This window comes from Strongylocentrotus purpuratus, unplaced genomic scaffold (assembly GCF_000002235.5).
Source record: "Strongylocentrotus purpuratus isolate Spur 01 unplaced genomic scaffold, Spur_5.0 spur5_contig_844, whole genome shotgun sequence".
In the NCBI taxonomy this organism is placed as follows: domain Eukaryota; kingdom Metazoa; phylum Echinodermata; class Echinoidea; order Camarodonta; family Strongylocentrotidae; genus Strongylocentrotus; species Strongylocentrotus purpuratus.
In genome coordinates, this window is record NW_022145551.1 from 1,551,423 (window position 1) to 1,576,876 (window position 25,454).

General features: G+C 37.0%; 2 protein-coding genes across 2 annotated transcripts; both read left to right on the forward strand.

The window, feature by feature from the left end:
• The first annotated feature begins 1,237 nt into the window (after positions 1-1,237).
• Positions 1,238-15,849, forward strand: LOC115918783. Its single transcript, XM_030990430.1, has 5 exons — positions 1,238-1,415; positions 12,974-13,817; positions 14,707-14,946; positions 15,565-15,800; positions 15,844-15,849. Exons 2-5 carry the CDS (start codon positions 13,052-13,054, stop codon positions 15,847-15,849), a joined length of 1,248 nt encoding a protein of 415 aa, XP_030846290.1. The 5' UTR covers positions 1,238-1,415; positions 12,974-13,051.
• LOC105444451 lies at positions 15,811-24,842 on the forward strand. Its single transcript, XM_030990888.1, has 7 exons — positions 15,811-16,257; positions 16,895-17,131; positions 18,000-18,133; positions 19,122-19,353; positions 20,327-20,450; positions 23,084-23,142; positions 24,403-24,842. Exons 1-7 carry the CDS (start codon positions 15,855-15,857, stop codon positions 24,408-24,410), a joined length of 1,197 nt encoding a protein of 398 aa, XP_030846748.1. The 5' UTR covers positions 15,811-15,854; the 3' UTR covers positions 24,411-24,842.
• Positions 24,843-25,454: the final 612 nt, after the last annotated feature.

Sequence of the window (25,454 nt, forward strand, 5' to 3'; positions counted from 1 at the left end):
AGAAACAAGAGAACAATGATCATAGAATAATTATAGGGGCGATGGATCCCTGTGGATATCAGCTTTTGTCGTTAGGGTGTTCAACCCCATGTGAGGAGAAGAACAATTATGACTAAAATAAATGTTGAGTAGCGAAAAAGAAAAATTGACATGAAAACTGAATGAGAATGGAGAAAGAAAGAAAGGTGGAAAAAGCGACAGAAAAGGGAAAGGTGAAGATGTAATGAGAGAGATATAGATAAACAGTGAGAGAGAAAACAAGAGAGAGTGAGAGAGAGAGAGAGAGAGAGAGAGAGAGAGAGATGAAGGAAAGAAAGCTAAACTGATACCATCAAGTTGTTGAGATATCAATGAGTAGTAGCCACTAGAGAATACAAGTCATAATCAATTTTGTTAAGAGCTTCAATTGGAAAATGGGAACGTCGGTAATTACCTAATTGTAGACTCAATACTGGATTACTCTGTAGTGCCCTTGCCTAATAGTGTATTAATTATAATAATAATACAATGCGTATCAAAATAAAAGTCTACACAACTTTAATACATGTAGCTCTTAATTAAACTTTCATAACCAATATGACTTTAAAATCTATTTCATGATGAAGAATAACTTATTCTCTGCTCAATGATATCATATTCATAATATTTTTGATAAGCCTGCTGCTCATTCATCCGTGGCAGCACAATTATGAGTATGGCATCATTAGACAGGATTTTAGTAACCCAAAACCATGATACATGATTTTCCTTTTGTTTTGCTATAAACACTGCATTGTATATGGATTTAAACGGTATATATGTTTACAGAATATTGATATGTTACATTACATTGTTAATTGACTTATATGATGAACATGTTCCCAAACAGAATATTGATTGTTACATTACATTGTAAAGTGATTATAATTATGTTTATAGACAGAATATTGGTGTACATCAATGAAGTTTAATAAATACAATACAATACATGATTCAAGGTCACAAAGGTTATACTCTCTTTGATTAGAAGCTACCATAGTTGTATACACTTTTTTTGAAACGCACTGTACACATATTTCATATGGAAACAAAACGTGTACATCTTAGTCATCTGCTGTATAGATGGATGATAATTATGAAATATACATGCCCGCTTTTGTCAGGCACTGTCGAACAATAGAAGAGTCACGTGATGGAGTGACGTGTGCAATATGCATATTTTTTTTAATACCAGACCAACGGAATGATATGGTTTGCATCGAGGGTTGCTTGTGTACTTACCATTTCGAGGTGTGTTGGAGCATTTGTATGTACAGACGATACGCCAAAGGGAAGGATTGTTAAAGCATTCAAGGTTAGGTGATACTGTATCACGGATTCGAGTACATATCCTACCTACGAGACGGTTTTGCCTTTACTTGGCGTTCTTCGAAAAGGTAAGAATATTATAGTAGATTTCTGCCAGGTAGATTTCCATTTACAGAACGATTCTGGCCAGTGTTAAAGGTAATACAAAGTTTTGGTATGGGGTCATGAATTTGGTTCAAATGAACATATTTGAAGCATATATGAACCTACAATATTCAGTGATCGTTGTCGCGGTTGAAATCGAGTCTAAAGTATAGCTCCCTCTCAAGTTCAAGATATTAATTAAGCTATAAAACAATGTTTCTTGACTAAAATCGACCGATTTGCTATTCCCGTTTGGAAATTATATATCAGAACTACATATTCTGTGATTTTCATGGTCGCAGCTACTATTGTACGGCCGTAGGCGCTCTTTGAAATTTATCAAAATTTACCGTGAGCACTGGTAAATTTTTATATTCAAATTTTTCTCGAAAGAAGAAGTGTTTTAGGGGCTAATTTTTTTTAGGACCCTTAATACATCTACATGGGCATCCAAATATATCAATATTGTAAAGAATCCACCTAATTTTTGAAATTTCCCCAAACTTTGTATTACCTTTAAGCTCACTGAGAATTGGCGGATCTGACTGCCATTAGATTGTTGAGAGAAAGTCGCAATTGCATTAATAGGAATTTATGCAAACATAATCATTCTGGTTGAGATTTTTATCAATGCTAATCCAAATAATCACCTTATACGTGGATTGTAATCCTACTGGTCAAAGTAATGGCCAAGTTTGCTTCAAATTGGAGATGGTCGCACGACAGTCTTCAGTGTATACGACTTGAAGTAAGAGTACCACAAAGACGGTTTAAGTATTTCGATATTTCGATTTGGTGCAGCATGTAGCAACTTAGAGTGTGTGGTTGTTATTTTACCTGACTGCTAAGAGAGCATACATGCTTGTTAGTACGCAACCAGATGACCGACTGCTTTAGGTCCTCTCCGATGGACCTGGTAATGAGGATTAATGCCTTATCAAAGGTTTCAAACCCGGGTCGCCGGAATACGAGACCACTGCTCTACCAACTGAGCTATCGCGCCCCCTCAAGCATAATCTCGAGATCATCAATATTTCATATGCCTGAAAAATCACATTAAATGCCACTGCAAGTTGAGTCAAAATTTGATCGCAGTCAGATCATAAAATGTCTGATAGGCTTTTCCATTAGAACATGTAAAATGATTTGTGTGACAATAGGCAAGTGTGTCTTTTCTTCATTTGTGTACATTTGGCTTGTTGGCATGGAGCGTTACGGTTAATTGATTTTTGCAATACAAACACACACACGCTCACACACGAAGTTTGCAGCCTATTAGATATTATACATTTATCTGTGGAATTGACATATTGCGTACAATATTTTACTCATTTTACAGATTTTTCAGGGCATTCAAATATCACGTGCATAGTCTCGGCTTCTAGAGTAAAGTAACATAATCATTATACTAATTGACAAATACGTAGAGATGACTTTCTATCCAAGGGTAAAATGGCGCATGGATGGAATGCTCCTCAGGGAGTGAAGAATGTACATATATTATGTGCGGGAAAGTATTGTAATGATAATAATAACGATTATTTTACTATTTTTATCAGCATCATTAGCATATTTGCCTATTTTACACGGAGCAGGTGCCAATTGCTTTTATTCTATATGTTGCAGTTTTGTTTGTGAATTCAAGGTGTATCAGCTTTTGACTTTGAATTGTTATCAATAAACCTTATCAATCCAATTCAATTCAATAGTCAGCAATGACAGTAGTACAGTAGTAGGTCTAGTAGTTGTGATTTCATTATGATCCTTATTACCATGATTTTTCTTTTGCAATACGTGATGTGCCCGGGATCTATTGTTATACTACATCCCAAATATCTACCAAATCTCTCAATCAACTGCTGAAATATTATCAAGAGAAAAGAAGAAACATAATAGAAGATTATTTTCAAAATAAAGTAAAATATAAAGAAGAATAAAGTAGACACTATAATCATGACAATATACAATATGTCAAAAATGAATGTCTTTAAATCTTAATATAGCAATTTTCTAAATATATTTCTAAATTTTCTAACTCATGCTATACAAAATAGGTAAATGAGGTACGTGTATGCAATGATACACTCAAATTAACAGTCGACCCAAAACTATTTGCAAATTAAACCATTTCACTGCAGTCTTCTTCGGGATGTTCCTCGGGGTTGATCATCTAGCAAATAAGCATTGGTATGTACTGCAAGGTTTTAATAGATCATGCTGCAATGATAATTATAAACATTTGGGTCATTCAGGAGCCCCCTTGATTTTTATAAGCCGATCGCCTGTCTAGTTATCAAGATATTTATGATTGGAAATCGAAACCAAATTGTGCGTTTTCCTAACGGTTTTATAACACTACAGTCTATTTGGGGAAACGTAGGCCTATTATGGTAAAAACGGTCACTCAAAGATTTTTACTTTCTTGAGGCACTTCTTGATCATTTTGAAGCGCAATTTGTGTAGGGCTACAATATTACACCATATCACAGACATGGCCGTGCATCTCAGATTTAACATGGTTAAACGATGCCTTTAAAAGTGGGTATTTCTAAATCTCTCGCACGTGCATAAAGAGCTCATGCGCCTGAGAAAATGGATTGTATAGACATTTTGTTTGTTTGCTCGCTTCCCACAGACTGAGTAACTTTGTATGACATGGATAGCTCGGGGAATCATACAATTTATTCGGGTGACACAAACAATGTATTAACAAATTATTAAATCAAATCATCGTCAGGATCTTGTTGATAAATACAACAAGTACAGAAATGTACAAACCACTTTACTAAACAAAATAAAAAAGGAGTTACTTTTGCAATTTCCTATATAATTAAATAATATTAATCAACGATTTATATCCGTGTTTCCATATGAATATGTCATTGTACATTTGCTACTTTGTATTATGTATTTGTGTATAATATTTCGATTGTATATTGTTCATGTGCTTCATGTAATGCCAACAACTGAATTTCCATATGGACCAATAAAATTAATCTGAATCTGAATCATAATAATTGAAATGACATAAACATCGACCATTAACAATGAACTAAAAGCTGGCCAAGATATGACAAATTTCGTAGGGATCTATAAAATAAATGAGCTAGTATATTTTATTCTTCATGAATCTTATGTCAATATTCACCTACTTCAGTTACTATTCCGTTTATTTTTTACATTCTTAAAATTAATTCGATGTTATGCTGGGCTACACCTTTAAAAGTGGTTATTCCCAGATCTCCCGCACATGGGCAAAGAGAGCAAATATATTGTAGACATTTTTTTTGTCGTTGATTTTTGTGCCCGCTTCCACAGACTGAGTAAATTCGTTTGACATGCATAGCTCGAGGAATCATAACATCTATTTGTGTAAAACATACAATGTATTCAAAAGTTATTAAATCAAATCATCGTGAGGATCTTATTGATAAGTACAACAAGTACAGAAATGTACTGACCACTATACTAAACAAAACCCCCCCCCCAAAAAAAATAAAAAATTAACTTGCAATTTGCCTTATAATAATGAAAAGGACACAAAATAAACATGGTCCATTAATCAGAAGCTGGCCAAGGTAGGACAAATTTTTGTAGGGATCTATAAAATAAATGAGTAAGTATATTTTATTCTGCATGGATCTTCTCTCTAAATTCTCATTCTTCAGTAACCGTTTTTATTAATTCGATGTTAGGCTGAGCTACACCTTTAAAAGCGGTTATTTCCAGACTTCTGCACATGGATAAAGAGCGCATGCGCTTAAAAACATGGCTATTAAAGAATCTTTTGTTTGTTTTTTGCCCCCTTCCCCAGTTGAGTAACCTCCTTTGACAGGCATAGCTCGAGGAATCATAACATATATTTGTGTAAAACATACAATGTGTTCAAAAGTTATTAAATCAAATCATCATAAGGATCTTAATTGATGATAAGTACAACATGTACAGAAATGCACTGACCACTATACTGAACAAAAAAAAAAAAAAAAAATACTCTTCCAATTTGCTATACTAATGAAAAGGACACAACTTAACATCGGCTATTAACAATAAATTACAAGTTTGCCAAGATATGACAAATTTCGTAATATAAAATAAATGAGCTAGTATATTTTATTCTTCATGAATCTTATGTCTTAATTCACCTACTACGGTTACTATTCCATTTTTTGTTCTTCTACATTTTGTTGAAATTAATTCGATGTTTAGGCTGGGCTCCCCCTTTAAAAGTCAGTATTCCCAGATCCCCCGCACATGGATAAATAGCGCATGCGCATGAAAACATTCATTTACAGCAAGCCATTATAATCTGTTTCATTCTCGGAGCTTGATTGTGTGAAGCACTCTTTAATCTCATGTCAAGTAATGATAGTCTTCAGCTATTTTCTAACAAGGGGTACCTACTTCAAAAGAAATCCGGCATAATTGAAAAGACTCGAGGTAAGACGTACTCAATGGGAATTTTGCTGCATGCCTTTACCTTTTCATTTGTAAATTCTTAATTGGACATTTCGTCGGCCGGCTGGCAGAAGTGAGAAGGGCGTTAGAGCGCGAGCAAATTATTCACATTTAAAAATTAGTTTTTTATTTAAAGGTAAAGACCAGTTATGGTCATGCGATTGCATTGTGAAAGCAACGTTGTGGAATCGATCAGAAAAGGTTGATCATCTAGCATCTAACATCTGCAAGGTTCTGGAATCATCAAAATGATAAGAAATTTGGCACATTCTTCGTAAAGTTACAAGCACTAGATCTAGATCTATACACAGAAAGATGTATAGGTCTATGGGACTACCCTATATCTCTCACAGACCATGAGAGAAACAAATTTACCAAATATATGAATTATTAGGCGGTTTCCCGGCAAATTTGTTATCATCATGTATTAGTCAAAACATATTCTTTCACATGATTGGTAATGAGAGCTTCCATTTCATTTTTTGAAATTGGGGCTTTCCAATACTGGTCTTTACCTTTAAGCTGCTTTCCGTCCTGAAAATTGGTGTGAAACTTAAAAGACTTATAAAGTTGTTATAGTAAAACACGGCCACAATTTCTTTTCTCGGAAATAAGTCAGTTTTATAAAAGTTTGTGGTGACTTAGTGCTAACGCCCTTCTGCTTAATGTTTCATTTTTTACCTTAAATTCGAGCTAACGCCCTTCTGCTACCCAGGCAAATTTTTTTCTTCCCTGCTCTCATAATTTCATAAGTAAAATCTCAATTAAGGCTACTCAATGTGAAATTGTCTTGCATAATTTTACCCTTTCATGATTTGATTTTCATTTAAGCCGAACGTCCTCGATGTTAAATTGTCTTGCGTGCATTATGAAAGGGTAAATTTACCCTTTCATAATTTTATTCTCGATTAAGCCGAACGTACTCGACGTTATATTAGGCAGCAGTGCCTTAACAGAACGTCACATTGCCGTCACACGTGGCAGTCCACGTTCTCGTCGTGCAAATCTAAAAGTCCTTATTATCTTGTATGCATTGATCCTTTCATTTCAAATCTCCCAGAGGGTTTTAATGGGTAATTATTTTGCTTTCATTCTGTTTTATTAGAATTCTCAATAAGTTTAACCCTTTATTAAAATTTAAAGAGTAGACAACGATTTACAATGGTTTATTGACAGGCTGACAAAATGTAGGTCAAGAGGTTGTTTACATTTTTGAGGGAAATTCACGCGCTAGGAAATGTAATACTTTGTATTACATTGGAAGGAAATGTACAAGCGTATGTACGCTTATCAAGCAAGCGCGGAAAATACCGCCAGCAAATTAAAAATAGCACGAAGGGGCTTTCATTCTAGTTATGGCTTTCATTTTGAATGGACAAGAAGAAAAATTTACGGAGTCTAAAACATTCCCACCACCTCCCCATTATCTCCACCAATAAAGTATTTTTAGTATATTAGTGGCATAAATTAAGTATTGCTTGGTGGTTCGAAGTAGCCAAGGTATACGTATTAGTACGGAAAGGATTTAGGGTTTCAGGTATGAAAGGTACGGATAGGGTTTATGTAATAAATTGGTCAGTGATTTATGAAGTTAATGCAGAGCCGGGGGCATTTGGCCTGGTCGCACATCAACTTGCGTCGTGCACAAAGAAAGTGGGCCGTAGGGGAATTTTTCCCATTGGGTTTCGCCCCTACCCGGTTTTGTATGGGTAAATCACTAATCACATGGTACTGATGAGTTTATTGATCAATAATTGTCATCCGATAATTTTTGACCCCACTCAATTTTTACATGCGAGGGGGTTGCCAATGTATATTCAGTAGAATTTGTTCGCATGTCAATTCTTAGTTTTCCGGCCCCCATTCGATTTGAATGCGGGGGGACCTAGTTGTACCTACACATTTTCAAACTCAGGGTGTCACGCTTTAATCTTAGGCATCATCCGATCTTACAGGCGGAGAGGCTGGTATATATATATACATCTATATTCTATAACTTTAGGCATCACTCGATTTTATAGGCGGGGGGGGGGGGGCTGATATAATGACTTAATGTATATAAGTTTAGCCTAGGCATCACTCGATTTCGTAGGCGGAGCATAACTTTAGGCATCACTCGATTTTATAGGCGGGGGCTGATATAATGACTTAATGTATATAAGTTTAGCCTAGGCATCACTCGATTTCATAGGCGGGGGGCCTAGCATTGCATTTGTAAGCATTTTTTTATGATTCAATATATCTGTGTTATTTTGTTATGACACCCAGAAAATCAAAATGTGCAAAATAAGCGTCCATCTCAAAATGTTAATAAAGCCACGACATAAACGCAAATTTGGTTGTTTGTTATTTTTGTTAGCCGTGAATAATATCGTATGGACAGTAACTGAGAAACATATTTCGCGTTGTCTCGTTTATACTTTTCTCAATTCCCCTTTTCTTTAGTCAATATTTCTTACTACATTGTTCTTATTCATTGCATGTTTAATCAAAAGAAAGAAAATAAATGTGACACTGGTATTATCCACCTGTATTCAATTTCCCCATGTGTTTTGAATCGGTACTAAAAGCAGTGAATTAACTGATGGTCTTTAATATTGTTATGTCTCAAAATATCAGTAATATCATGCTCTCCATTACTGTAGCTTGTTTACTTGAGAAGGCGCGATAGCTCAGTCGGTAGAGCAGTGGTCTCGTAATCCGGTGACCCGGGTTCAAAGCCAAAGGCGATTCGCTAGTGCCCTTTGGTAAGGCATTAATCCTTATTACCAGGTCCCTCGGAGAGGACCTAAAGCCGTTGGCCGTCTGGTTGCTTTCTTAAAAGCATTTATGCTGACTTAGCAGTCAGGTATAATAACAACCACCAGCAATACTTTCACATATTGGTATGAGCGCATCTAATTACATTGCGTGTATTTCCTCCTTGATATCATGCACCATCATATTTATTGGGCATCTCGCCAGGAACATGCTCATGCTCAGATATATGCTCCACTATTGCCATTGTTCATTGGCTCGTTCGCTCGCCCTGCCTACGAATACTTCCGTGTACATGTACTTTTTCTTTCTTTAATCGTGTCAATTAGTTCTTCTTTCAATCCCTCTTCTGGTGTATGGTGTCAGCTTCCTGTTCTTTGTATTCAGGTGTTTTTGTATCTGTACTGGTTTCACTTGTAAAACTGTTGTTAATGTGTCTCCATGCAAGACTGTACTATCACCTTTTATTGCTTGCTTATTGCTACAAACCCAAAGCCGGAAATGCAATATCATATTGAGATTTACCTGTACTTCTATGGCCCACTTAGCTGACATGCCGTTCTATTCTGTAGATGGTGATGAACTTTTTGATTTATTTACCCTTCATCAATAAATCACTCGAATTATTCTTCTTCAAGTTTCAAGTTTCAAGTTTATTTGTTTCACATTTCACAAAAAAGAATTCACATAGATTAGAACATTATATGAAATATACTAAAAGTGTCACATTATATAATTAATTCTTTGAAAAGACGTCGACAATAACTGTATTGAATAGAAGGTTATACAGGGTGAAATGTAAGGAACCTATTAAAAAGCTCAGCTTGTAGATTATAGGTTCCTTTAAAAATAAAACTAACATTTGATTGGAGTGGTTGTAATGGTGAAGTACGTAACAATAATAATAGGTGGGCAAGAAGCCTTGACATAAGATGATATACAACGTGAAACAAGCAAAAATAGCAACTAAAGCAAACAAATTAATTTGTTACCACAGAAATGACACGATAATCACTTTAAAATATTGAGGTCATTAAACAAGGTTATTGAATATACAGTAATGTATACAATAATATGTAGGCCGCAGCCAAGGACACAATCCAGTTTCCAACATGCATTCAAACCCATGCACGCCTGCTCCCAGCTAGAGAGCCCCAAGGCACGCAAACGCATTCACCTGCGTCACGCCCCACGCCTCCCCCGCAGTATCATCTGCATGAACCAGTTTACATGTAGTAAAACATTTACCATTAACAAAGATTTAGAAGATGGCCAAGATATGACAAATTTCGTATGGATCTATAAAATAAATGAGCTACTTATTCTATACTTCATGAATCTTTTGTCTAAATTCTCCTACTTCAATTACTATTCCGTTAGTTTTTTCTACATTTGTCGAAATTAATTCGACGTTATGCTGGGCTACACCTTTAAAAGTGGTTATTCCCAGATCTCCCGCACATGGATAAAGAGCGCATGCGCCTGAAAACATGGATATTGTAGACATTTTAGTTGTTGGTTTTTTGCTATAAAATAATAGAAAGGACACAAATAAAACATGGCCATTGTAAATTAATTGGAAGATGGCCAAGAAATAACAAATTGTAGAGGACAATATTAGTGGAAAGTATAACAATCTACATACTATGTGCATTAGCTATTGTCATGTTAGACATTTTATATTAATGTTCCCAAATAAATGTGCATATAATGTGGCAACTCTAAAGGGTCTTTGTGTATAAAGCGATGTCTTAATGTCAGTGAATGAAATTATATTTTCAGATCCACATAATAAACATAATTCGCAAAATAGGCAAATGAACATTGGCTATGATAGAAAATTCATATGTTAATAAGTACCCGATTGTTATAACTCAAATGCCCCACACTATGTTGTTAATGTTACTAAACAAGGTGCATATATTTTGATGTCCAAAGTTTCAGCCCATTTTGCCTGATATGCAGCCAAATCCATATTGATTTTTTGATTTGATGATATCAATTTTTTAACATTTTGTATGAACTTTTATCAAAACATGTAAATATTCATTTTTATTTCCTAATTTGCCAGCTAAGAACCCGGTTGGGTCAATTCAAATGGATTGATAATAATGGCATTATCACTGAACATGTAATCCATCTCTTTCTTATTTTGTATTGCCTATTTTGTATTGCCTATTTTGTATTGCCTATTTTGTATTGCCTATTTTGTATTGCCTATTTTGTATTGCCTATTTTTATTTTCACTATTATCTTCTCTTCTCTTCATTTCTCTTCTCTTCCCTTCCCTTCCCTTCCATTTTCTTCTCTTCTTTTCTCTTTTTTTCACTTCCTTCCTTTCTATTCCCTTCTCTTTCTTCTTTTCTCTTCCTTCCCTGCACTTCCCTTCCCTTCTCTTATTTTATCTTCTCTTCTCTTTTCTTCCTTCCCTTCCTTTCTCTTCTCTTTTTTCTCTAATCTACTCTTCTATTCTCTCCTCTCTCCTGCTTGCACTCATTGTGCAGACAGAGTCGAAGGTCGCGAGACCGATAACAGTAGATGGTGACGTCAGAAACGTATGGATATTCCCTTTGTGTTGGTCCTTCAAATTTGTACATTTCATTCTCATATTTGATTGAGGTATGCGGTTACATCACATATTCTTTCGACAGGGTTATTTATCTCTGAAAATGCCCACTCAAGCTCTATATCGACGTTTCGAATGGTTGTACCTATCGTCTTCCGGAATCGACTGCACAAGTCAAGGGGTTGCGTATTTCTCAAATTGTCATTCTTCTTTCTTCTCTATTCAATTTTTATTACTTCAGTTTTTGTCCACATGTTATCTCATCTACTAATTTTCCCATTGCATCTCTCTCTCTCTCTTTATCCTCAATCTCTTCCCTATCTCTATCTATCTCTCTCACTCTCTTTCTCCCTATCTGTCTCCCTCCCCCTTTCTTACTCTTGGTCTCTCTCCCTCTTTTTCTTCTCTGATATAATCTATATTTCTTAATTTTCCTTACGATGGTTCAATATCCTCCTTTCCGTTTTTCTCTCTTCCTTTTAAATTGCGGTTCTTAAGGATTCTTAACAGAATTTACATTTTTGATAATTCATTATTGAAGGAATATGTAATATCTAAAGATCATAATGGTGAGAGCAAACAGTGGCATGAACTGCCTGTCATAGTTAAGTCCAACTTAAAGTTAATCTTAGTCTATGTGAAACACCCCTCCCCCTGTTCTGTATCTATATTACATGACCATGATCTGACATTGGCCCGATACCCGATGCTGGGTGTATGCTTTTAAACAAAATCGGATTTAAAGGGATCCGGTAACTTTGTCTCAGATTCTAAACAAAATCCTGTATTTAGCTCATGCTGCAATGATAATCATAAACCTTTATGTCAGTCAGGAACCCCATGATTTTTACAAGCTGATCGCCTGTCTGATTATCAAGATATTTATGATTGGAATTACAAATACAGTCTATTGGGGAAAACAAGTATGGTAAAAACCGGTTACTCAAAGATTTTTACTTTTTTGAGGCACTTCTTGATCATTTTGAAGCGCGATTTTTTTAGGGCTTCAATATTACACCATATCACAGACACTGATTACACATAGTGCCGTGCATCTCAGATTTAACATTGTTAAACGATGCCTCCAAAAAAGGAAGTCTTTCTGACGTCTAAAGTTTAAATTTGTTAAACGTGATTTAGATAGACCTAGGCCCATTTTTATTCGAGTTAGGATAGCATACGGGCCTATGGGTTTTGTAAAGGTTAGTATTTAAGGGTACTATGCCTCATTTGCAGGCCAAACATATGTAAAGGTTTAATTCCAACGGCATTTGAAAGATAATACTAATGTTGAACTGGAATTAGTTTTCGAATCGACTTAAGAGCTATAGAGCCAGTATAGTCTGATTTTCAGACCATTGTACCGAATGGTCGTACGTTTTACGCTGCGCAAGGATTCAATCAGTTTAATTTTGGCCATTACAAGATGTTGGTTATCGATGTTGACAAATGCTCATGTACCCTTGACAGCTCATTTTATGTATGTTATTACCAAAGAAGAAGAAAGCCAGTCTGTCACTCCATAGTGTCTAACAGTAAAGTCTAGCAATTAAACGGGTTTCCCTGCATAATTTGAATATTAGGACACTGCTTACGTTTAAATTTCACAGATAGGACATACATGACATATTCATAATTCCTGCAAAGTTCTACAGAATTTGATGTTGGCTGCAAAAGGGACATAGTATATTTAATGCTGTGGTAAGTCTGAGCATAACTTGATTTCTCGCAATTCATTTCTATATATTTATGTACTTACAGGACTTGAAACGTTGAACTATCTCGATTTCGACTGGTGCGATCGACCTTATATTAGGCCAGCTGTTAAACGATCCAACAATGAGGTCGTTTGCTTTTTTCGCAATCTCAATACTTGTTGCCATGGCTTCAGGGTATGACGAGCCATTCCAGCCATTCCAGAACCCGGGAGAGATATTTCCTGGTTTGACCATCAAATTCATGATCAACGCTGCTGGTGGTATCTTGCAGCAGGATCGTGTCATTGATTCGATGGCCTATGCTTGCAGAGGTGTCCTACCGGTAGTCGGTTCGGCGGTACCGGAAGTGGACCAGTCAAGTCTGTATTGGGGTTTCGTCTGTGATAAAGTCATCGAAGCGTCTGAAGATCTGGATGCCTTTGACGCAACGGGATTCTGTAATGACATAATTACTGTGGTCAATGGCATTATATCTCAGGACAGTGGCGGAAGATATCGCAGACAAGCAGAAAATATGGATGATCCGCTGGGTATCATTGAAATCCTGACCAAAATCACCAAAGACCTCTATGGAATCGACATCAACATGATCATCGATGACCTATCTACAATCAACACCATCTGCACCAACGTCAAGGAGAATTTCTTGAGGCCATCTCTTCAAGATCTCCTCTCTGAGCTCGGGGAGGAACTGATGAGTGCCCTTCTACCCCAGGCAGCCCCGATCTGTCAAGACTGGCAAGGCTTCCTTGCAGATGAAGGCATCGATTCCTCGTCGCCTTACTACAACATTATCCAAGAGGGCGCTCGTATCGGATCTCAGGCGGTCGGATATGACGACAGAGAGGATCTTTGCCGAAATCTTGAGCAAGCACTATCGGTGAAAGGTAAGATATTGATTTTACTTAATGTTTGCTAAAATATCGACTTCTTATTTTCTTTTTATTTCATCTTGCCTACCGGTGTCTATTCAGTTATCCGTCTTGGTTACTCCTGAAGGATATTAAAACTGTGTCTGAGGACATGTGTTAAGGCCCTCCTTGCTCCATACAAACGATATGTCAGTTGATCGCGACTGTATAATTGTTGGGTGATGAACGACTAAAGAACATATAAAAACCTAGTTTGTTATTAAGGCCCATATGATAGTTAACTAGTCTTATAATTAAATATGATGCTGGCCAATTATTCTCCGCTTCGACTAAGCCATTCACAAGTCGCTTTTTCCTAAATTTGTAGTGTAATGTCGATTTAAACCCGCATTGGTCTTTGACAGTAGTGAATGTATGATATTGATGGTTTAGCTATATATATAATACCGACATGGAAGCCAAGGGTACAAAACAAGCAAACGATTGGTCTCTTTTTAATAAACCACTCAGATACACAGTGTGCCGCTACAGCGTGACGTCACCATGTTTTACTGATCGACCGATGTCGTCCTGTCAAGGACGATACATAGATCCCTGTTTTGTAGACAGGGTCGTCCTCGATTTCTAATAGTTTTCACGAAGTACAGTATATAGGCTTAATCCTACAGTGATCCGATCTCAACGTGATACCAAAGACTTCCCAAAAGACAAGATACTTTCCAATAGCCACGTTCACCATCATGTAAAATATGCGAACATTATAATGATAGCAAAAGGATGTTATCCGAACTTGATTATTTGAGCCAAACTTATGTGGTATTCAAATGTCCTTACGTTGATTTCTCGAAAGTCTTTGAGATATTATGGTGCTCATAATTTGTATTGCTTCTTGTTTGTTTTGCAGGAGATAACAACGCCGCAAGGAAAACGTTCTCCATGGACATCATCTCCGAAATCTTCGCTACCGTGGAGGAGGCTGACAAATGTACTCCATTGGCTAATGACGTCATTCACCAGGTCATCGAGCCCCTCATACGTATGGACATACACGCCTTTGTGATTTCGGAGGATGAGATTTTTGCTTATACCGGTATTGATGGTGGAGTGGCAGCTGTCTGCACAGCAATGGAGAACGCTGTCTCGTGTAAGTTCATAAACTGTAATGATATTAAACATATAATGTTATAAAACAAAGAGAAGAAGAGAGAGTAAAGAAAACATGTTTTGTGTTCGTTTCATTAAAACAACGCTCACAGAACAAATTTCGATCAGATCGTCGGCTGCCTGCAATAAGGCCGTAAATTCCATTACCATTACGTACCTGTAATACCCTTCTTGTAGTACACATTGTATTGTTCTGTACTTTCTTTGGTATTCTTTGCTCAATTTTTAGTAGATAATTTGCTTACAAAAATGAAACATGAGTGTTAGCCTGTAGTATATCAGAAAAACGCTTAGAGTCATCGTGGATAGGTTAATTGCAATACAAATGAAGATGTATTTATTACTGAATCAACGACAGGCGCAGTTTGGGGGGGGGGGGGCGCCATCATTAAGTGACGTTGTTCAAAAGGTTTGCGTAAAATAAACAGAACATACGATGCGTTTGGTCAAGGGCTAATGATGATACAAAATAACTTGACACTTCATGAGCAATGTGGATTAGAATTTATTGAAACTTACTTGCCTCTGGTTGCTCATTTATATCGATTGATCCGTTTGGCGATAAGTAAAATGGCATGTATATCATTTCTAATCTCAGATGAAATAGACCTCCCAGACCCTGTTCCAGTTCACCTCATCTATGGGACCACATTGACCGTTGAGTTCTTCCTGAGTGCTGCTGGTGGCATCTGGCAACAAGACCGACTCATCGACTCCCTTGCCTTTGTATGCACAGACGTCTTACCTGAGCTCGAATCGATGGTACCCGAGTTTAAGTCTTATGTTCAAGATTCCTGGGATTATAAGCCAGTCTGCGGAAGGATCCGCGAAGCAGCTGGTAACTTGGAGGCATTTGACGCGACGGAATTCTGTAAAGACGTAACCAAGATGATCGACGACTTGATCTACGGCCCGGGAACTGGTGAAAGGGTTCGCAGACAGGAAGACCCATACATGTATATCCTAGACATCATTGCGAATATCACCAAAGAACTCTACAACATCGACATCAATGATCCGTCTACCATCTGTCCAAACATCGCCCAGTTCCTGGACAGGTCCATACCTGATATCATATCGGAATTTGGTGCTAAGCTGTTGGTTGTCGATCTACACGAGACAGCTCTACTATGTGAAGATTGGGACCAGACACTCGAGTCGTTTGGGATAGATTCTACTTCGCAATGGTACCACGTTGTGCAGAATGCTGCTCGTATTGCATCCCAGGCTGTAGGATATGACAGCAGACGAGCGCTCTGCCAAGAAATCGACAGGGTACTAGCCGTGACAGGTGACGTATTATGAAGAAAAAACAAAAATAAAAGCCAAACGAACTTACATGAGCTAATGCGGTAAATTATTTCAAAAATAAAAAAGAACACTGGACAAAATATCCTTATACTGTATAGTGTTTCTGCAGGGTTCTATCTCCCTATCAACCTTGTCAGCCTGATTGTATCTTTACGCATTTCTTATATTGAGCAGAAACTACAATTGTTTGTCTTTGCTGGTTTGCAGAAACCAATCAGGTTTGAGTCAAGAAATTCATTGTGACTCTGCCTTCTAATTATATGAACATGGGGGTTAAAAAGACTGACAATTGCTTCCTGAATATCAAAAGGCTTTGAAGGCGTTAATTTTTAGAGTTTTCTGATATTCCAACTAAAGAACAAGCTTCAACTAAAATTACACTGGTGTCTTTAATTCGGGCATCATTTATAGTATATACATGTTGTAATCATTTATTTAATTAAAGAGTCGAAGTGAAGAATGGATAATAGAAGGCATTGGTATGGAGGTTTCTTTCAACAATTCGTTGTTCGTTTATTTTGTGATACTTTATCATTTCGTCATACATCTAATATAGTTATACATTTTCTTAAACGCATATTCTTATCTTGAAATTGTATATTTGTATATCTATACAGGAGATGATAACGAAGAGCGTCAGACTTTTGCCAGGAATATCATCGAGAGCAGTTTTGAGATTTATACAAACAACGACAGGTGTTCCATGTACTTCAATGACGCCATCGATGACATCATCGAACCAATCTTTGAGATTGAAAACCTTCAGATTAAAATCAGCGATTATACCATTTATCGTTACACCGGATACATGGGCGTGGAAGGGGTCTGCGAGGCACTAAAGACAGATTTTACGAGTGAGTCTAAATTATTGTTGAGATGTCGAAGTATATTAGTTTATTCACCTGTCTCTCGGTAGACCGGATTACTAATGTATTTCAATGTATACATAAAAGTTCCCCTCAACACAGGTCACCAGTCAGTCCCTGTGGATGAAATTCACTGTGCATACATTAAGTGTTGCTATGTTGGCCAAACATTCCTCTTTCTTTTAGTTGTCAAGAGAGTCTTCTGTAAAAAGGTATGCGTAAAATATATTCAAGGGTTGAGGGTTCGAATCTCAGTCAGCTGACATTAATCCACATTTGCCAATCCAATCCAGGTGTAGCAAGCATTTGCTTATTTTTAAATATTATCATTATAATTATTATCATTTTTATTCATCCTTTTCTTCTTAATATTATCATATCATTTCCTCGAGCCTCGAGGATTGTTTTTTATATGAGGGGTCCCGGGTTCGAGCCTTTCTCGGTGCTTACATATATATTTAAACACGTTAGACAATATGTTTTACCCACTTTTTCAACTCTCTACCCTTGTCTATTAAGATATACATGTCCTTTTGCAAGACATTAATCTACATTTGCCAGTCTCTACCCAGGTGTTCTAAATGGGTACCTGGTAGGAATTTATTCCCTGAATATTTGTAGCGCCTCGGGCAGCTTCGCTAACACTTCGTCGGCGCCCTGAGCAGCCCATAGGATAGATGCGAGCGCAAATGTAGCTATTATTATTTTATTATTTTAATAATGGGAGGACCCTGACAGAGAACAGTGTTATCTGTTGCTGATGAGGCTTTCCTAGGTAGATTAGACTATCATTATTAAATTTTAACCAAATTTGATGCAAGAGTGAACTTTTTAAATATGTTTTTCCGATTCCCAGAGCTTTCTACTAGCACCGTAACGATGACGCTTACGGGCGAGACTCTAAACGGAGAGATTCTTGTGTTCACTGATGATCTGAAGAACCAGGCTTCTTCTCGCTTCAAGGAGCTTGAAACGTTGTACTGTGGAGTGGTAAGTTTGAAACAATGATAATATTGATAGTGAAAACAACGACGACAAAACATTGATAATAACATAAGTAATAATTCTAACTCTACAGGCGCACAGTTTTCTCAACGACATATTATTTGTCGGTCATATACAGTAGTAGGCCAGGGGGGTGTTTCATAAAGAGTTCGTAAAGTTACGCATGACTTTACGAACGACTTGTATATGAAGTGCCAGAGAGGATGCCCAAAGTTTTTTTTCTGATATTTCCAATAACCTCAATTAAATTATGGCAAAAAATATACTTTGCATTAAAAATGTTTGTTATAATAAGAATGTTATTCTATATCTGCACAGTTCAACTTAATACATAATAATCAAGAATGATTGAGCATCCCATTTGGCTTTTCATATACAAGTCGTTCGTAAAGTCATGCGTAACTTTACGAACAGCTTTATGAAACACCCCCCGGTTACATAACACTTACCATTGATGGAAACGTTGCCATCAATGGCAACTGCCATGGTAACAGGGCTCAAAAGCCAATCAAAATCAATGTTCCCATGGTAGTTACCATTGATGGCAAAGTACCAATGGTAAGTTTTGTGCACCGGGGCCCTACTATAGTACTAAACAAACAATTTTGACTGAACGCCAAAAATACAAACAACAGCAACAACACATGAACCTGCTGTTTTGGATATCATTAATCAGCAGGGAATCCAACATAATGGAGCAAAACGTTTGAGTCACCTACAAAAGGCCAAGGCTATAATTATGATAAGGTTTGCAGTGTAGAGCTGTCGTGTTGTCACCGGGTTGTCGATCGCAAGGTCTACGGTTCGAGTCCCGCCGCGGCACTAATGTCCTTTGGCAAGACATTGATCTACATTTGCCACACTCAACCCAGGTGATGTAAGAGGATACTTGGCTTTATACGAATCCACCATTATTATTATTATTATTATTATTATTATTATTATTACTATTTGATTTTTGATTTCCTAATAGATGGGGAATCAACTTAGGCGAGAGTTAGGATCGGACCTTCGAGGTATGGACTGTGAAGCCACGTCTTTCAGCCCTGGCAGCATTATCGCAGAGTTGGAGATTGAGATTCATGCCTACACTCAAGATGTTGCTGACTCTCTGGCTGAGGATGCGGCAGACCTGTCTACCAGCGGCACTCTCGTCCTCTCCTCCGAAGGGGATACCTTGACAGTGTCCTCACTTCAAGGTTCAGGTAAGTTGTAAGTTCGGTTTGATTAAAGCCCCACTGCACTACCTGCAGCTACTTGCGCCCTCTATATATAGCAAACAGTGCCTAATTGGTGCCCGTTGGTCCCCCATGATCCTCTTTTCCTGTTAATTAAGAGTTGATTTGATGAGATAATCACCTGTTAGTGACCTTGCAGGGGCTTATTGAGAGACGTCGCTGCGGGTTAGGAGCCCCAAATCCCTCCATCCATTACAACATTTTGTGGGTGTTTTTATTTATGTTTTGCTGTGTTTTTTTTCTTTTCAGATAGATAATTTAGGGAATTTTCTCACCAGTTTTAAAGGCGATGAATTGGTGACACCATGTCGTTATTTTATTTTCCTTCGCTTTGTTTTGTGTTTTGTTCTTTTATTTTGTATTTGCTGTTTATTTGTTCGTTTAATGTTGCCTGCCGGGAAACAATTTTATCCTTTATCCCTTTAAAGGCACAACGGAAAATTTCCATTATGACCATCTCCCCCTCCGCCATTCGAATTGGTGTTGTGACATCTTAAGAATCACATTAGAGGGTCACTTCCTAATATGAAGGAATATTCACCAAAAATTAAATGATCGAATTACTCTCTTTTGGAGACGATCTATTAGTCAATTCTTTAAGTTGAATTCCACTCCCCAAATAAAAAGATTCCTACCAAGGCATTTCAAATTAGACGAGGCTCTACGAGTTGATTCATAATATGATTTTTCAAAGATATCAATCATGACTCCAAACATGTACATACCTTTGCATATAGAGACTATACGTATAACTCTTTTGAAATAAATTTCAATTCAGTTCATTTTATTCAAAACCACACAAAACATGATATAATCTGTTACATAAAAAAGAAACTGGTAATAGTACATCAATCGACATATTTTAACTTGATTACATCATAAACTGAACATCTTCTGACCTGTTCCCTTCTTATACTTTCCTTGTCTGCCTGCCAAGTAGGTGGTGGCTTGGCCAAGGGAGCAATCATAGGCATGGCCGTAGCTGCGGTCATAGTGGTCATGCTGGTCGTCTTCATCGTCATCGCCGTCGTCGTGCACTCGAGGGGAAAAGGCACAAGGGATACGTGAGTAGTACCAATAAATTGCAAGGTAAAGGGTTCGATTCCCTGTGCTTGTAAGATGAATTGGGTGCAGGGTTCTGAACCCTGTAACAAAATGCTTAGCACTACACACTAAGAAAAAAATGGTGCAACTATGCACCTTTATGGGTTCAAACCGATGCAATAATAGCAGCACCTTTAGGGGTTAAATCCTGCACCCGTTTTAAAGGTGCAATCCTGCTCCCTTTAAAAGGGTGCCAGATTGAACCTTTTAGGGGACATGTTAGTACCCTTTATGGCACGGATGGCCAACCTTTTAAAGCTCGCGGGCCACAGCTAACGATTGGCATAACTTGGCGGGCCGTAGCTAGTCTCCCCCCTCCCCCACACACACACTCATGCAATACGTGTACACACCTGAAATTCTGCAAAAACAAACAAGCAAACAACAAGATTAGTGAGAAAAACAAATCAGGCTTATATTTAGTGTGATTTCTGTGGCTTGCACTTTTCTACTATGTTGTTAACCTCCATTACATACTCTGGTGAAAATGAGGTAAAGTGGTCCACCTTTCTCTTCTATGAAGAAATACTTTAGAGACCAATCTGATTTAAAGTTTCTGCTTTCATCAGAAACTCTCCTTTTCTTCGCAGGTCTCGAGGTCGTTGCCATGTTGGTTGTTATTTCAATCAAAATCAAGGACACAGCAGAAAGAATATCCTAAATGTATTACTTGTACACTGTACATCTAATTGAACGCGGTGTAGAGGGAAGGGGAATGACTATAAAGTTTACGATTAAGATTCATGAGAAAATTGTACGGCGGGAGAAAAGAGTTGTAAGTTTGAAAACAAGTATGGCATTTCAAACATTATTTCTCGATTCACAACAGTTGTTACTGCGTGCGGAAATTAGAAACTGAAATTTACACGGCGAGTGATATTAATGCGGGTATTAATGTCGTTAATATAATGTAATGAGAGGGAATTTGAGGAGTCAGTGTATCACCAAGAAACGAGTCAATGCGTTGTGAAAGATGAAATCAAATTATGGAAATATTAGAGATAGCTGCGTGTAAATGTGTTGCCCTACTTCATCGCTGCTATATGTGGCTGCATTTCATTTATGAAGTAGGGGTACAAACCGATGCAACAATAGCAGCACCTTTAGGGGTTAAATCCTGCACCCTTTAAGGAGGGTACCAGATCGCACCTTTTAGGAGACATGTTAGTACCCTTAACGGTTCAATCCTGCTCCATTAGGGGTGCAATTTGCTCGTACACAAATACATATTACACATTCATGTTGTTTTTTGGTTAGTAATCATATAATCAATATATCTATTGCTAAAACGTGAATGTAATTGTAACATGATCAGACAAAATAATCTATTGGTTAATGATAATGCCGAAGGAAAATACAAATCACAAAATTGATGTGCATTGTCAAAATTTGCTTAACAAATCATGATAAATGTATTTGTATGCGTGAAAAGTGATCATGAATATGCATGCAATATGCAAACTTTTAATTTGCACTCTTTTTTGGTCGATAATAATAATAATAATAAAAATAATCAGTTTTTTTTATAGCGCAAATTATAATCAAGTCTCTAAGCGCTGTGGAAATAGAAAAAAAATCAAGAAGTGAGTACAAAAGAAATGAAATGATAAGAACATAATAGCATGATGAATATCCAAACTGAAACTACGATAGGGTTCATTTTTGTGGGAAGGGTGCAAAATCTTATATTGCACCCTTTTTTGAACCCCTTTTCCTTCAATAAGGTTCATTTTTATGTCAAGGGTGCAAACTCTTTTTTGCACCCTTTTTTCTTAAAGTGTAGATGGCATGATTGATTTGGTTTGATTGATTGCACATATGAATCAATGCAATTAATCGCGAAAATTAATCGTACGAACAATTGCTATGTTTGTATTACAGGACTAAGTTCCCTGTATGTTCTCGCTACGCATAATACCGGGATCACGGGGTATAGAGTGACTGGCCTCTGTACTTGTCTGGTTGATGCCAAACAATAACAATGTATAGGGTTCGATTCCCTGTACTTGCTAATACGTTAATCCTTCAACTCGTAAAAATATTCGCACTATTAAACTCGTAAACAAATAAATTATATGTATATTATACAACACCTACGTGGATCCTTGTCATTTGATTGGACGATTGTTGGTCACATGATATTCAATAGATGGTATATTGCACGGTCGTGCATTTTTGGTTATATGCGCCGTGCATTTTTGGTTATATGCAGACTGCGTATCTCTCTGCTGCATGTGCGCGCGCGTATCCCTGCGTGTATCTGACGCGAAGGCAATCTGCATGTAATTGAGAAGGCTTGACTCGAACTGTAATTTATCTTTATAAGGAGTAAAGCATAATTTGTTGATTAACGTTCTATTAGGTCTTCTTCGATGTTGTATAAAACAAATAATGAATGTTTTTCATTCGTTTAATAGTGCAAATATTTTCATTCGTTGAAAGATTAACGTTAATTCTATTCAACTCGGCTGACGCCTCGTTGAATAGAATGTTAATCTTTCAACTCATGAACATATTCGCACTATTGAACTCATAACCATTCATTATTTGTATGCTATTCCACTCTGTTTTCTTGTTTGTATTATCTGTGCAGTGAGCGAGGAGTAGGAATGCAGAACCCGGGTTTCTCCCCCAATGATGAGCACCGATATAGTAAGTGATGCTTTCCCGAATAATAGGGACTTTTAGATTTGCGTGGACTGATACGTGTGACGTCCATTCAAGGGAGTGCATTAAAAGGACGTCGACCGTAGCAATCCCCATTGTCTTCGTGCGAATCTAAAAGTCCCTACTATTAAGCCATTGACTACTGGATTATCCAATCCCGTAGGTTTAATACAGGGACCACCATGTTCCAGTAGGCAAAGGGTTAATACTGCAGATTTAGACAACCTCCCCTATCGAGAACTTGAATAATGAATAATCATCATACAAATTTTTAATTGTGCTTAAATTGTGTATTCGGACAGTTCATTTAAAACAGAAATTTGAAGAAGTTTACAAGCAATATTTCATAAATCTTTTGAGACTAATGCCGGACATATATTCATGGTGGTGACTGGTGAGTGCTATTTGATTAATATGTGCCGTAAATCTAAAGGCAAAAGATAAATCTCTATGTCCAGACACCTAACTCACCATCATACATATGATAATTCTGCTCTCTTTAAACGCATACGGATGTAATTATTCAATATTCAAGAACAACACTATATTGCAATCATTAGTGTTTTCGTTCTTAATAATCAGGAAAAGTTATTATTATCATTCTTCATCATCATCTTCTCCTTCTTCTTCCCCTTCTTCTATTTCCATCTCTACTTTTTTTTTCTTCTTCTTCTTCTTCTTCTTCTTTCTCTTCTTCGTCTTCATCTTCTCTTCTTCTCCTTCTTCTTCTCTTCTTATTCTTCTTCTTCTTCCTCGTCTTCTTCTTTTTTCCTTCTTCTTCTTCCTCCTCTTCTTCTTCTTCTCTTCTTCTCCTTATTCCATTTAATTTCTTCTTCCTCTTTTTTCTTCCCTTCTTCTTCTTCTTCATCATCATCTTCTTCTTCTACTCCTTCTTCAGCCTTCCTTTTCTTCTACTTCCTCTTATTCCTCTTCTTTTCCTTTTCTTCTTCTTCTTCTTCTTCTTCTTCTTCATCTTCTTCATCTTCTTCCTATTCTTCTTCTTCTTCATCTTCTTCATCTTCTTCCTATTCTTCTTCTTTTCATCTTCTCAGTACTTCTCCTTCTTCTTCTTTCTCTCCTTATTAGTAGTATTAGTAGTAGTACCATGTAGTAGGTAAAGAAATACATAATGGAGATAGTAGAAGTAGCAGTAGTTGTATTAGTTGTAGAAGTAGTAGTTTTCCAAGAAGTAGCTGCATCATCACGATTATAATCATCACTTAATTTGTTTTCTTCTGTATCCAGAGATATAACTGTCTTGGAGTGATCTTGGCTGCAGCACAACACCCCTGGGGTCCGTTTTTTATAAAACTTGTTATCAATAACAACCGCTAAATTTCTATGACAAATTTGCTCTCAGCCAATTAGATGCCATGTTTTCAGTTGCTTTCAACAGTAGCTTGTAACTTGTTATTGATAACAAGTTTTATGAAACTGGGCCCTGAAAGAAATTCATGGATGGATCGTAATACGCAGAATTGCACCCTCAAGGGCTTTCACCATTGAATGTTAATTTAAAGCTCTTCATTTATTTGGCTGAACATAATGGTACGTTCTGCATAACGTAAAATATATTACTCAGATTACACGTTTATTCAGTTTGCGTTTGAACTCAGATAATGCTTTTATTTTATTTGAGAGGCCTTTGATATGAACTGGAATGATAACTCGCTGAAATGAAATTTACATCATTAACACAATTATTGATTTGCAATGGGTTTTTTTAAAGTTAAACCGTTGACTACTGAATTATCTTATTCTCATAGGCTTAACACAGGGACGACCAGGTTCTTGTAAGCAATGGGTTAATAAAAACACATACAAACGCATTTTCCATGTTTATTAATGGTTTCGTGGTCTAGTGGACACATCACCACTGTCCGGACTGTGGATCGCATGGTCCGTGGTTTATTCCCGCCGCGGCACTTATGCCTTTTGCCACTCTCCATCCAGGTGAAGTAAATGGGTAGCCGGAAGAAATAAATTCCTTGAATTTGTTGGCGCCTTATCATGGCGGTTAGCTCGTGCAGGGGTAGTAATGTGATGCTTTGTATTAAGTACAGTAGAGTATATTCATATAGAAGCTACACTCTATAAATATAAGTAATTCTTATCATTACATTTTTTAAGGAAAAACTGGAATATCGTTAAGGAAGTGGCTGAAAGGGCTCAACTGGAACTTATAAAAAATTCTTCCCTTGTTCCATTACCATTAATTTTAAGCTGTGTGAGCTTTTAAGTACTATCTGGATAATTTGTTGTGGTGTGTATTGTTGTTATAGAACATTGATGTTGAT

Coding starts and splice junctions, on each gene's coding strand:
- LOC115918783 (XM_030990430.1), top strand. CDS start 13,052: ATGAGGTCGTTTGCTTTTTTCGCAATCTCAATACTTGTTGCCATGGCT. Junction 13,818..14,706: donor GCAAGCACTATCGGTGAAAG/GTAAGATATTGA, acceptor TTTGTTTTGCAG/GAGATAACAACGCCGCAAGG. Junction 14,947..15,564: donor AATGGAGAACGCTGTCTCGT/GTAAGTTCATAA, acceptor TTCTAATCTCAG/ATGAAATAGACCTCCCAGAC.
- LOC105444451 (XM_030990888.1), top strand. CDS start 15,855: ATGATCGACGACTTGATCTACGGCCCGGGAACTGGTGAAAGGGTTCGC. Junction 17,132..17,999: donor ACTAAAGACAGATTTTACGA/GTGAGTCTAAAT, acceptor TCCGATTCCCAG/AGCTTTCTACTAGCACCGTA. Junction 19,354..20,326: donor GTCCTCACTTCAAGGTTCAG/GTAAGTTGTAAG, acceptor CCTGCCAAGTAG/GTGGTGGCTTGGCCAAGGGA.